Genomic DNA, 15,367 nt, shown 5'->3' with positions numbered 1-15,367 from the left:
AAGCACAAGTTAAATGTTCTCAGGTATATGTTCTCAAGTTTACAAAGAACAAATTGATATTAGTGTTAGCACTGAAATGTACCGTATGTGCAGTCTGCAATGCAAGTTTTAAGTTTTCATAAAACAATTTGATTCTGCTTGTTAAGCAGCACTGATGTGTCCATGCTTACAGAAAAGTTGATAATACTAGCACAGAAATGGGAATTTTCTGTATGTTGTAGTGAAGCAACTCTTGGTTTTGCCAGCAGTGGAATAGAGACAAATATGTCTGGCAAGAGTGTGTAGTTATGTATGTGAAATGTAATTTTACAGTGGTCAATAAATTCTGATTTTCTTCAGAGACACAGATATTGTGATGTGGTTGAAATTTCTTGCAATATATTGATTATCGCAGAATCGCTGTACCGTGATATTATCGTTATCGTGGGCAAAATATCGCCATAGTATCGTATTGTGAGGTATCCGGTGATACCCAGCCCTAGTGTAGACTATAGAAAAGTCAACGCAGTGTCTAAATTCGACGCGTACCCAATGCCTCGTATTGAGGAGTTGCTCGATTGACTAGGCACGGCTTGCTTTTACTCGACGCTGGATTTGACAAAGGGTTATTGGCAGATCCCCTTGACTCCATTATCCCGAGAAAAAACGGCCTTTTCCACACCGTTCGGCTTACACCAGTTTGTCACACTTCCTTTTGGGCTGTTTGGGGCGCCCGCTACGTTCCAGCGACTGATGGATAGTGTCCTCCGCCCCCACGCCACCTATGAGGTCGTGTACCTAGATGATATCATTATTTATAGTAATGACTGGCCGCGGCACCTACAACGCCCGAGGGCCGTCCTTAGGTCGCTGAGGCGGGCGGGTCTCACAGCCAGCCTGAAGAAGTGTGCGATTGGGTGGGTGGAAGTACGGTATCTGGGCTTCCGCTTGGGCAACGGGCAGGTGCGTCCCCAAATTAACAAGACAGCAGCAATTGTGGCCTGCCCGAAGCCCAAGACCAAAAAGGGGGTGAGATGGTTCCTGGGGCTGGCTGGCTACTATCGTAGGTTTATACCTAATTATTCAGACGTCACCAGCCCGCTAACTGATCTGACTAAAAAGGGGGCACCAGATCCGGTCCAGTAGACGGAGCAATGCCAGCGGGCTTTCTCTGAGGTGAAGGCTGCACTGTGTGGGGGGCCACTGTTACACTCCCCTGACTTTTCTCTCCCCTTTACATTGCAGATGAATGCGTCAGACAGAGGGCTGGGGGCCGTTCTGTCCCAGGAGGTGGAGGGGGAGGACCGCCCCGTCCTGTACATAAGCAGGAAGCTGTTGGTGCATGAGGGGCACTACAGCACCATCGAAAAGGAGTGCCTGGCAATCAAGTGGGCGGTCCTCGCCCTCCGCTACTACCTCCTGGGGCGCTCTTTCACCCTCTGTTTGGACCACGCGCCCCTCCAGTGGCTCCACCGCATGAAGGATACCAACGCGCGGATCACCTGTTGGTATCTTGCACTCCAGCCCTTTAATTTCAAGGTGGTCCACAGGCCGGGGGCGCAGATGGTCGTGGCGGACTTCCTCTCCCGTCAAGGGGGGGGGTCAGCTGCAGGCCGGACAGCTGCCCAGCCTGAGTCGGGCGGTGGGGGTATGTGGCAGCGGGGGCGTGGTCAAGCGTCGGTCTGTGACCGGAGGGCGGAGTCAGGGAAGGTAAGTGGCAGAATCACTGCACCTGATGTTGGTTAATCTGTGTTTGTGTGTCTTCCCCAGTGACTGCGCCCTATACAAGGAGAGAGAGCGAGCAGAGGAAGGGGGCTCCCTCCTAACCACAACGCATGTGTGTAGAGTGAGTGAGTGAAAGCTGAAAAGCTAAATTAAGTGTAATAAAAGGTTTCTTTGTGGAACTTAATCCTGGCCTGCCATCTTTCTGTGCTCCACCCATACGAACTGCTACACTCTTATTTAGAGGACACCGAGATTTTCATTTCGGTAATTTCTTAGAAACCTGATGGTCCCTCTCAGGAAAATTGGGGGGGGGGGAAGCAAAGGGACCAGGCATCCAAATAAAGAAAAAAGTGTTACAGGTACAGTAACCACTTGCATGTCAGGTTATCTGATTTAAAAAAAAAAAAAAAAAAAAAAAACCTTACTGTGCTCAAGGAAATGGGCAAGACCAGGCAGATCCTCTGGATCACTGAAGCTTCCCACACAGATACAAAGAGCAGCCGCTGACTGAGAAAGAGAAAGTGCACGGTGTCATTAATCCATGCTCTGACAATTTATTCTCTTATTTGCAAGACAGAATACACCAAGATGATATTAGAGTAGCCCACAGTGTTCATAATAAAATATCTGTAAGGGAAGGGAAAAGTAATCAATTTTGAGATTCTGTACCCATGCACAAAACAGGATCATTTTTAAAACTTTTGCAGAAAAGGTTTCTCATCAAACATTTCCGATGTTTAGTAAAAACTACGGGAGTCACCTATATCATAAAAATATGTTTATAAAAATGAAAAATTTCTTGACAAATCAAGCTGACCAACAAATAGTTTTCTTCTCTGTGGTATGCATGGAAATTCAAACACCTAGTTATAATGCCTAGATGCTCCTAAAGAGCCTAACTAGCTGGCTGCTAAATATTAGATTAGAACTAAATTGAAAATCCGCACTCCAGTCGATCAATGAAATGCGGCTTCATCAAGGTTTATCACCTGTTTCTCTGACATGCTTTTCTTCATCTTTTTCCTCACTTCACCATTCTCGTCTGAATCAGTCCTCTCTCCATCATCATCTTCCTCAGACCCACCATCTTCTTCCTCCTCCTCGTTGTTGTCGTCGTCGTCATCCTCCTCCTCTGACTGCTCAGACTTACACACGCAGTCTTCCTGACCCAGATCTGATATGAGCAGTGCTCTCAGACCATTGCTCAATTCAATGTACCTGAAAGTTTTGATAAAGCAAGTTGAAAGTTGCATATGGGCCTTTATCAAGCAAATCGCCGGCTGAGGGGCCATGTTTTACCTGTATTTCTTTGGGTCACTTGGTGATTTAATTATTTGTAAGTCCCCAAGGTCTTTCTCTGCGTTCTCAGGTGGGTCTCCAGAAGTCAGAGCAGTTCTCGGTTCGGTCTGAGGCTGTGGTGGTGGCGGCTCTCCACTCTCGGGACCGAGCTCTTGGATCGTTCCACAGGATGTTTTGGACTTGTTTTTCTGAGGCATTTCTAGAAGGAAGTCAACACTGCAATTACACATGACTGACTAATTAACACATTATCCACATATCAAAGAATAAAACGAAATAAATAATGGGTCAATAAATACAGGTCCAATAATAAATATGGGTCAATAAATATGGGTCCAATAAATAAATATGATGCAATAAATATGGGTCTACACTACATCCTGCAACACCTTGACACTGCAGGGATGTATGCCAGGATCCTGTTCGTGAACTTCAGTTCGGCATTCAACACCATTGTTCCAGACATCCTCCACACCAACCTCACCCAGCTCACTGTGCCCTCCTCCACCTGTCAGTGGATTACAAACTTCCTGACTGACAGGAAGCAGCAGGTGAGGATGGGGAGCATCATATCCAGCACTCGGTCTATCAGCACTGGCACCCCCCAAGGGTGTGTGCTCTCCCTACTGCTCTTCTCCCTTTATACCAACGACTGCACCTCAAGAGACCTGTCTGTTAAACTCCTGAAATTTGCGGACGATACAACGGTCATCGGCCTCATCTGAGATGGTGACGAGTCTGCATACAGATGGGAGGTTGAACGGCTGGTCTGGTGGTGCAGTCAGAACAATCTGGACCTGAACACGCTCAAAACTGTGGAGATGACCGTGGACTTTAGGAGGAGCCCCCCCCCACTCTGCTGCCCATCACCATCATCAACAACATTGTGACTGCTGTTGAAGCCTTCAGGTTTCTGGGTTCCACAATCTCTCGGGACTTGAAGTGGGAGACCAACACAGTCACTGTCATCAAAAAGGTTCAGCAGAGGTTGCACTTTCTGCGCCAGCTCAGGAAGCTCAACCTGCCTAAGGAGCTGCTGACACAATTCTACTCTGCCATCATTCAGTCTGTTCTTTGCTCTTCCATCACTGTTTGGTTTGGATCGGTCATCAAGCAGGACAAGAACAGACTGCAACAGACAATAAGGTCTGCAGAGAAAATTATTGGTGTCAACCTGCCCTCCATCCAAGACCTGTACCTGTCCAGAGTCAGGAAACGGGCAGGTAACATCTCTGCGGACCCATCACACCCTGGTCACAATCTGTTTAATCTTCTCCCCTCAGGGAGGCGATATAGATCACTGTATGCAAAAACAACCAGACACAAGAATAGTTTTTTCCCCCCTCAGGCTGTCTCTGTGATGAACAGCTAAAATCCAGATTCATATATCAGTAATATCATTTGCAATATATCTGCACACTCATACTGCCATTCTGTGCTCACTGTTACTCATATTTATGTCTGTGAAGATTCTCAATCATCCAGGTCATAGTAAACTGTGGGTGGTAGAAATGGGCAACTGGACTTGCTTGAAGATTCTTGAAAACGTTTCACCTCTCGTCCGAAAGGCTTCCTCAGTTCTGTCTGACTAATAGGGAGTATCAGATATTTATCCTCTCCTGGATCAGAATCAGAATTCTGATGACCAGCTCATCTAAGGTGTCATTGAGGCATCATGTTGGTGTGGGTCACTGGAGGCTGGAACATCACCATCCTTCCTGCTGACAAAGGGAGATGCACAGTGGTGCTAAACACAGCGGACTACCACTCCAGGATGACCAGTCTCCTCAGTGATACAACCACTTATGACACATTGAGGAGGGACCCCACAAGTGGTTACAAAAGGAAAGTTGTTAGCTGTTTGCAACAACTAGAAAAGGACCAAACCATCAACCGATCTCTTTACTACAGATTGTACCCTGGAGAAGCCGTGCCTCTCATATACGGACTCCCCAAGATTCACAAAGAAGGAGCTCCTCTCAGACCGATTCTCAGCAGTATAAACTCGGTCACATATAACATTGCCAAACACCTAGCCACCATCTTGGCTCCTCTGGTCGGGAATACACCATGTCAAAAATTCCCAAGATTTTGCTACTAAAGTTGCAGACCTCAAACTAGATTCAGATGAAACCATGGTTTCCTACGATGTCACTTCTCTGTTCACCTGCATTCCCACCACAGAAGCAGTTGAATCTGTAAGAAAACGACTCCTTCAGGATAGCTCCTTACTGGATAGAACGAAACTCACCACGGATCAGATTTGCACCCTGCTTGACCTCTGCCTGTCTACCACTTATTTCCAGTTTAATGAAAGTTTCTACAGACAGAAGCATGGATGCACCATGGGATCACCAGTGTCCCCTATTGTGGCCAATTTATACATGGAGGAAGTGGAACATATAGCTTTGACCACTTTTGCAGGAGTTGCTCCCATCCATTGGTTTAGATACGTGGATGATACCTGGGTTAAAATCAAAATCCATGAGGTGGAAGCTTTCTCGAAACACATCAATGCAGTGGATAGCAACATCAACTTCACTCGGGAGGATGTCAGTGGGAATAATCTAGCCTTCTTGGATTGTGATGTACACATTAGACAACGAGGTCTACCGGAAACCCACACACACAGACCAGTACCTACTTTTCGACTTTCACCACCCACTGGAACATAAATTGGGGGTCATTAGGACCTTGCAACACAGGGCTCAGAACATTCCTACAACATTAGAGGGAAAAGAGAAGGAGCAGAATCATATCAAGAAAGCACTTCAGAATTGCGGTTATCCCAACTGGGCTTTCCTAAAGAGCATAAAAAGGAACATAACTGACAAGGATGATAACAGGAACAAACGCAAGAACATTGTCATTCCCTACATTTCTGGTCTATCTGAGAAACTCAGGAGGATCTTCTACAAACACAACATTCCAGTACATTTCAGACCCAGTAACACTCTGAAGCAGAAACTGGTCCACCCTAAGGACAGAATACCCAGACACAAACAGGACAACGTAGTGTATGCAATTCAGTGCAGTGAGGATTGCACGGACTCATATATTGGGGAGAGAAAACAACCGCTATACAGGCGCTTGGCTCAACACAGGAGAACCAGCTCCTCAGGCCAGGACTCAGCTGTCTACATTCATCTTAACAAAGGACACTCATTTCAGGATTGTAACGTACACATTTTAGCCAGAAAGGATTGTTGGTATGAGCGAGGAGTTAAAGAAGCCATTTTTGTCAACCTGGAACGGCCATCACTGAACAGAGGTGGGGGTCTAAGACATCATTTGTCAACCATCTACAATGTGGTCTTGGACACTCTTCCCAGACGGCTGGGTGTACGCCAGGACCCAGCTGTTTTCGGTGACTCACAGGAGGACAGAGAGAGTCAGATTGCCATTGATCACCCTAACGGGCAATCCTTTGATCACCCTAATGACTCGCCGTTCACATCCAGCCTCCAGTGACCCACACCAACATGATGCCTCAATGACACCTTAGATGAGCTGGTCATCAGAATTCTGATTCTGATCCAGGGGAGGATAAATATCTGATACTCCCTATTAGTCAGACAGAACTGACGAAGCCTTTCGGACGAGAGGTGAAACGTTTTCAAGAATCTTCAAGCAAGTCCAGTTGCCCATTTCTACCACCCACAGTTTACTCATATTTATACTTATTTACTATTTTATCTTTGCACTATGCACCATATTGCACCAAAAGGGAAAATCCTTTCTGTGATGAACAGCTAAAATCACATTCATATATCAGTAATATCACTTGTAAAATATCTGAACACTCATACCGTCATTCTGTGCACACTGTATACTTTATATTTATCTATTCCATACTTGACTTACTTTGCACTATGCACCATTTTTTCCCTGTTTGTTTGTTTTGTGTATATGCTTTTTATCTGTTTTGTACTATGAGAGCTAAGTGAAACCGGAGTCAAATTCCTCGTGTGTGTCCACATACCTGGCAATAAAAGTGATTGATTCTGAAAGGATTAAAACCTGACCAGTTTTCTAAATTTCTACTCAACAGCCTAGTTTTGATCAGTTATCATCTGAAACCACAACTTCACTATAAAGTGCACTAGTCTGGGATGTTTGTAGTGTATTGTGTCGTGATGTCTAGATGCAGAGTGGAGAATATCCAGTGCTCTAATGACATTTTACAATGTAAAGCAACCAGGAAGTGTCAAATAACGGACCATATCGGATATAAAACATGTACACAATATTCTGTAACAAAATAATAAAATCACAAGGTTACTAATACCAATAACTTGCTTTATAGAATGTCATAATAACTGACAAAGAGAACTGAATACCCCCAGGCAAACAGATTTTTAGCCACTGTATTAATTGCCCCTGTGGTATACACGCAGCCATTCACTGTCAGTGTTAGCTAGATACTTTAGCTTAGCTTAAGTGTCACACAGTATGATGCTCACTCTAACATGCTTCAGTAAACATGTCCGTAATATAAGACATATTAATCTTAAATTAAAGACCATAACAAATATTCAACAGATATACACTATAAGTGATTTGTAAAAGGTTCAACATACACCTACCAGTCTGAAGCTAAAAAGCTAGCTTGGTTCTTGTTTTCTTGTCTTAATGTGGACCGTATCCCAAATAACATCAACACTCCTACATAGGCACACTACACAAGGCAGATACGTCACTGCTTCTGTTACGTAGGCATGTATTTGGTATTCAGTCCTGCCCTTTAACCTTTAAGTTAACGTCACTTTCGAGGCTCTAGTATGGGACAATGTGATTGGTGAACAGGTTTGAACACAAAAACAAGCCATATTCTGATTGGTTTAACTGGCAACACGCTGCAAGTTTTTTTTTTTTTAAATCTTTATTGAAACCAACAGCAACAAAATGCAAATACAGTTATTAATACAAACATAAATAACAAACCAAGAGCCAGGGGGAGTTTTTTCAAATAAAAGCATTGAATAATGAGCACAAATGAAAAGTTTTAGCAGCTTTCTTGTTTTTAGAGTCAGAGATGATTTTGATATCCTGTTCAGTTTCCTTTTCAAATGCTATAAATGACGGTTTTGAATGACTAAACTTGGCTTATTTTCCTAAAGATCAACAAATTTATTATATATAAGAGTCATTCTATAATTAGGGGTACATCTCAAGTCCATGTGCTGTATTTGTCAATTTCACTAACTATTAACTTCAGCCAATGATCTTTTGTACATTAGCACACATTTCTCTTTTGTATAATACAAAAAGTTAACAAATTACATCATTTTACTCTGCAAAAATGCATATGTAATACTGGAATTTGGTGTTTTTATGCTGTCCGATTTTCCAAATGTCAGCTTTGGTCTTCATATTTACATTTTAAAAAAAGGTCTTTGTTTAAAATTTTTACAAATATTTATTCATGGTAATTATTATAATATGACAAAAGTGTTTAAAAGCCTAAAATGCTTTATATTATAAATTAAATGAAGAATTTTGTGTGTGTCCGAGAAACTTATGTCAACTGTGTTACCCACTGAACACAGTGAACACACACATGCACACACATACCCAGAGCAGTGGGCAGCCATGCTAACAGCGCCCGGGGAGCAGTTGGGAGTTAGGTGCCTCGCTCAAGGGCACCTCAGCCCAAGGCCATCCCATGTTAACCTAACCGCATGTCTTTGGACTGTGGGGGAAACCGGAGCACCCGGAGGAAACCCACGCAGACACGGGGAGAACATGCAAACTCCACACAGAAAGGCCCTCGCCGGCCGCTGGGTTCAAACCCGGAACCTTCTTGCTGTGAGGCGACCATGCTAACCACTACACCACCGTGCCGCCCTATAACTCTTTCTGTTTTTTGCTTTTGTTGTTATGGAAACCAAACAGTACATATTTCCAACACAGAGAAAAATCAGAGTCAAGCTTGGCTGTAATCCATTCATCCATCATCTGTAGCCGCTTATCCTGTTCTACAGGGTCGCAGGCAAGCTGGAGCCTATCCCAGCTGACTATGGGCGAGAGGCGGGGTACACCCTGGATAAGTCACCAGGTCATCACAGGACTGACACACAGAGAGAGACAAACAACCATTCACACTCACATTCACACCTACAGTCAATTTAGAGCCACCAATTAACCTAATCTGCATATCTTTGGACTGTGGGGGAAACCAGAGCACCCAGAGGAAACCCACGCAGACACGGGGAGAACATGCAAACTCCACACAGAAAGGCCCTCGCCAGCCACTGGGCTCGAACCCAGGACCTTCTTGCTGTGAGGCGACAGTGCTAACCACTACACCACCATGCCGCCCTTGGCTGTAATGTACCGGGTAATTTCTGTCCAGAATGTGATGGTAAAGCAACATTGCCAGAACAGGTTCATTATTGTTTCCGGGTCCGTCTCACACAATGAACAGTCCACACAGATGTCTCTCTTAAACTTAAGCATATAATGCTTGGCAGGATAGTATCTATGAATCAGTTTGAAAGACACCTCCTTTACTTTGTTTGTAAGGAAGTAGGCAACACGCTGCAAGTGCAAGATGTACGGAGAGCTTTTTGACAAGCGTTTATTATTCATATTCAAATTTATTTGTCACATACACAGTCATACAGAGTACTACATGCAGTGAAATGCTTATTGCAATGCTTCTTAGGTCATGAAGATAGTTTGGGGGAGGGAAGTAGTAAAAAGGATGTAATAATAAGTAGAATAAAAAATTAGAAAAAAATAAAAATGTGATGATGGAGTGCTCTGCAGAGTATACACAATATACAGAATGTGTATACATATATATAGCTCTGCAATATACACAATATACAGTGTACAACATACAGAATATGTATAAATATATTTTGCGCGCACACACACACACACACACACACACACACACACACACACACACACACACACACAAACAAACCACTAGACCACTATGGGCTAGTGAAAAAACACTCAAAAATAGACCACTATGGGCATGGTTTTTAGATTCAGCTGCGAGGATGTATCTTAGATTTTCTTTGGGTGAAATAATAATTACATGTTTGATGTGACACCCTAACTAGGAGTACAGTAAAGTTCAGTAAGTTGTTTGCTGAATGAAAGTGCACATTTGTGACTTATGATATATTTGTGATTTAAAATGCACAACAAAATGGCACATTTAAAATTTACATTTACAATACAATGCCATGCCATAATTATAAAGAAAATAGTGTCTTTTGACACTATTGGCTTCTCACAGACATTGCACCAACATTTGGATATTTTCTAATGTTACAGTTAAAATCTGTGTCCTAAGTATAAAACAAGACGGTGGACTATTTTTCTCTAACAGAACGTCCTAATTAACTGTTTTATTCAACCTGTACCAACACTACAGCAATTTAACAACATTCCATATTTAACGCTATAGTTAACGGTGTGGGATGCCCATGGAGCAAGAAGGTTCCTTTTATCACTGATACTATAGCATGATCTATGAACATTCATTTAACTTGCAGAAATCATCACCATATTAGCAATTATACTAGTGCATCTAAAAAAAAAAGAATATCGTGAAAAAGTTCATTTTTTTCCATAATTTAATTCAGAAAGGTAAACTTTCATATATTCTATATTCACTGCATGTAAGTGAAATATTTCAAGGCTTTTTTTTGTTTTAATTTTGATGATTATGGCTTATAGGTCATGAAAGTCAGAAATCCGGTATCTCAAATTATTAGAATATTTCCTAAGATCAATGAAAAAAAGTATTTGCAATACAGAAATGTCCAACTTCTGAAAAGTATATTCATTTATACACTCAATACTTGCTCAGGGCTCCTTTACCATGAATTACTGCATCAATGCGGCGTGGCATGGAGGCGATCAGTCTGTGGCACTGCTAGGGGTGTTATTGAAGTCCAGGTTGCTTTGATAGTGACCTTCAGCTCATCTGTATTTTTGGGTTGGATGTTTCTCATCAACCTCTTGACTATACCACATAGATTCTCTATGGTGTTCGGGTCAGGTGAGTTGGCTGGCCAATCAAGCACAGTAATATCATGGTCAGCAAACCATTTGCTAGTAGTTTTAGCACTGTAGACAAGTGCTAAGTCCTACTGGAAAAGGAAATTGGCATCTCTATAAAGCTTGTCAGGAGATGGAAGCATGAAGCGCTCAAAAATCTCCTGGTAGACAGCTGCATTGACTTTGGACTTGATAAAACACAATGGACCAACACCAGCAGATGACATGGCACCCCAAACTTCACACTGGACTTCAAATACTGTACCTTGGATTCTGTGCCTCTCCACTCTTCCTCCAGACTCTAGGACTATGACTTCCAAATGGAATTTATTTTCATCTGGAAAGAGGACTTTGGACCACTGAGCAACAGTCCAATTCTTTCTCTCCTTAGCCCAGGTAAGACGCTTCTGATGTTGTCTCTGGTTCAGGAGGGGCCTGATATTAGGAATGCGACAGTTGTAGCCCCTTTCCTGAAGATGTCTGGGTGGTGGCTCTTGATGCACTGATACCAGCCTCAGTCCACTCCTTGTGAAGCTCCCCCAAGTTTTTGAATAGAGTTTTCTTGACAGTCCTCTCAAGGCTGCAGTCATCCCTGTTGCTTGTGCACCTTTTCCAGCCAGTCTTTTCGGCAATGACCTTCTGTGGCTTACCCTCCTTGTGGAAGGTGTCGATGATCATCTTCTGGACAACTGTCAAGTCAGCAGTCTTCCCCATGATTGTGGTTGTGTGTACTGAACTGGACCACAAGATACATGTTATTGATACTGTTTTATTCAAACTCGAAATGAAATACTCTAATAATTTGAGATATTTAAAAAAAAATTTGCACCGTATGCCACAATAATCAAAATTAAAATAGAAAAATGCTTGAAATGTTTTAGTTTACATACAATGAGTCTAGAATATATGACATTTCATGTACAGTATACACACACACATACACACACATTTTACTGGGAAATCTGCCACTCATATTTTTCATATGAACTACATCTGGGACATTGAGTAACATATTTACATAATATTCATTGGCTTTGAGTGGTCTATCAGATATATTCCATTCAGCTAGCATGAAACTGAACGAGTCGAAGACGAGTTCAATATCATGCTAGCTGAATGGAATAAATCTGATAGACCATGAAAAAAAGCCAGCCAATATTATTATTATTATTATTATTATTATTATTATAATACATACACACTCTCTTCATATCAGAATTCTCGAAGGCCAACGCTACCTTACCCACGATTTGGTGCTGTTTGCACGGCAGTTCAGTTACCTTCCAGCCGGTGTAGCATAGAGCAGTAGAGATAGCAAAGGTCAACTCTAGCTTACCCGCAACTCTGTGCTGTTAGCACAGTAATCCAGTTACGTTCCAGCCAGTGTAGTGTTAGCGAAGGCCAACACTAGCACAGTCAAGCCAAATGTTATTATTATTTTCCCTGTGTAATTTACCAAGTTACTTTTAAAATCAACATCGACAGCTACACACAACGGAGTGACCTGGCAGCCAAAATTCTCTCAAAATCTTCTGTATTTAACGAAGCAAACCTCGCATCCATGTTTGTTTACAAATTGTCACTCGTTAACGCGGAAGTTTTACATCTCCGACATGTGATGTTGTGTTGTCTTGACAATGTCAAGACGCTCATTCTCCATTGGGTAGAGTGGTGTAATACATGTAGGATAAGTGATATGATAACAATATTGCATGCTATCAATCCAAATGAATGAAACCCACTAGAAGAGAACAGAATACATGTTTTTCTTTCATGGAAAAAGTGCCCTGTATGTATAATAACTTTCAATATCCTACACTCATTCGTGAAATATATTCACCACTCGAAGATAAACGTCATATCTTCAAGCTACATAAACACATTCACAAACAAAAAGTACTCAAATTTATCAAAACATTTAATTGATTTCCTCACAAATGACATATAGAGATTTATGTCACAGTTTTGGATCTCCATGTCTTGGATGTAGCTCGTATGAGTGATATGAGTGATATATGAGTGATATATTTCCCAGTGATATATTTCCCAGTGGAAAACTCGTGTGTGTGTGTGTGTGTGTGTGTGTATATATATATATATATATATATATATATATATATATATATATATATATATATATATATATATATATATATATATATATTCATTATAAAAATGCAAAAGTCAACACCTACCTGTTTCTTTTGTGTTGAAAGCAACTTGTCATGATGTTGGGTGATTAACTCAAGGAACCAGAGCATAATCAAAGCCAACAGCAGAGGACAATTTTACAGGTAGCTGTTCTAGTTGCTTGGAAGGAAAAACAGAATCACTGATTGTAATTTTATATTATACATTTTGCCCATCCTTTTAAAGGGTGCCCATAATTCTACTGTTGAGTAACCTATAAATTTTATGATATGATAAAATATACATACAATACGATGCGAGTGGTACTTTTATTGTTACAAATTGCATCTAAAACCAACTTTAACAATGATCTGTGCACTCAATCTATATCATTGTGCAAATTTTTCTACCAGTCAAAAATCACTGACAGCAAAGTTAGAGTACATCTATATCTTCCCAGCTTCAGTTATGGCATAAAAATAAATATCTACTCAGCAAAGACCAGCTTGATAGCTTACAACATCTTAATTATAAATATCTCCTGTAAAATAAATTTCAAAGTAGTTACAGAAAACATTGTTCATAAATGCTTACATCACTTGATTGAAAACTCAATGTATGTGATACATGTAGAACTCCACAAGGATTTGCTACGTTTCTGGAATATAAATCAGTTGTGGCACAAGTTTTACAATATACATATACTGGCATCTCTAAAGATATTTTTAACATGTTGTCACTGTAAATGAAGCATAAATACGTGCAGTCACAGCCTGAATGTCACCTTATGGCTCAATTCGGTCAGTGCAGGCACACACACACACACACACACACACACACGCACGCACAAAACATTCAGATATATAGTTATATATGTTCCACAAGAAAATACTCACTTTTATGCAAGAGAACATGCGGGGATTTGATTTTTGCTTTGTAAGACTATTTGTAGGCTACTTGGCTTAATTCATGCAAGTACTAAACTACCTTTGATATATTATGACATATTGAATATTTTCAAAGTGCTTTGTATGTCCAAAAACACACATTATATTGTGCCCATTATAGGTATTCAAAGGAACCTATGGTGTTATTTTATTGCCAAAAATGGAGAGCGCATTAGCTTTTGTAGCCGTTAACAGGATATATAGTGATTATGCAGGTTACTTTGATTCTCATACTTGTACATGTGTACATGTACAAGTTAAATTCATCTGGCCCACTTATACTTTTTGTGATCACCCGTTCATGTTTCTTTTTTCATACTTTAGTGTAACGACACCGCCGAAAGTCATCAGCCAACCAGAATGGGTTTTAGCTGATGACCTTTCCTACATTTTTAGTAGTAGGAGAAAATCAAGATTAGTGCCTTCTATTCTGACACCATATTGCTGATGACAGGCAGTTCGAGTGGTCAATTATCAATATTAAGAGCCATTAAATGTTTACATTTATAAGGGGAAGCTATGGCCTAATGGTTAGAGAAGCAGCTTTGGGACCAAAAGGTTGCTGGTTCGATTCCCTGGAGCAGTAGGACTGGCTGAAGTGCCCTTGAGCAAGGCACCTAACCCCCAACTGCTCCGGCAAGAGTGGTGGTGTACCTTGTGTCTGACTAGCCAAAGAAAAGCTGATGATGTGATCATCAGTTTGGGTGGTGCCTGACTGATTAGATTAGAAATGTTTACAGGCACAAAAATGATGTACAGTGGAAAGAAAATCTGACCATGTGAGAGTAATAATGTTTGAGAGTGAGCAGGATGAGATTATTTCATATTTTCCAAATGAGATTTCTTTTTTCCCCATTTTTTTTATATATTTACACAATGAGGGTGAAGACTTGAATGTACTTCCTATGAGATATATGTAGCCATTACATTTTTTTCAAACTGCTACTCTGTCATATGGCAGCAGAACAGTTAGAGGAAAGTGATATCTGCCCTTTTCTGCATACATGAGCTCAGAGATACCCACAACTGATAACGAGAAGGTCATTTATGGTCTGTTATACTCCTGACCCTGGATGGCTGCGACATTGTACATAGATGCAAACTCACAATCTCTTGACGGTAGGGTTAGCGCTTCTTTGTTGCCCCACTCAGCCAAGCAGGACAGGTTTGAGTCTGGGCATCTATTTTTGTATGGCAGCAAAATAAGTATGAGAAAGAATGAAAGGAATCTTGATGACTGATCAAAACTACTGTGCTCTTGACTT

General features: G+C 41.4%; 1 protein-coding gene across 2 annotated transcripts in view; it reads right to left on the bottom strand.

Moving 5' to 3' along the window:
- Window positions 1-7,693, bottom strand: part of nrd1b (nardilysin b (N-arginine dibasic convertase)) — a 46,101-nt gene extending 38,408 nt beyond the window's left edge. For both annotated transcript variants that reach the window (XM_060941343.1, XM_060941344.1), the window contains exons 1-4: window positions 7,590-7,693; window positions 3,004-3,202; window positions 2,694-2,922; window positions 2,130-2,211 (exon numbers count right to left, since the gene is read on the bottom strand). In XM_060941343.1, coding sequence (XP_060797326.1) covers window positions 2,130-2,211; window positions 2,694-2,922; window positions 3,004-3,200 — 508 coding nt within the window. In that variant the 5' untranslated portion in view covers window positions 3,201-3,202; window positions 7,590-7,693. The remainder of the gene's footprint in view (window positions 1-2,129; window positions 2,212-2,693; window positions 2,923-3,003; window positions 3,203-7,589) is intronic.
- Window positions 7,694-15,367: the final 7,674 nt, after the last annotated feature.

This window comes from Neoarius graeffei, chromosome 15, assembly GCF_027579695.1.
Source record: "Neoarius graeffei isolate fNeoGra1 chromosome 15, fNeoGra1.pri, whole genome shotgun sequence".
Lineage (NCBI taxonomy): Eukaryota > Metazoa > Chordata > Actinopteri > Siluriformes > Ariidae > Neoarius > Neoarius graeffei.
Note: the sequence above shows the minus strand (reverse complement) of the source record. Positions and strands in the feature narration are given on the sequence as shown.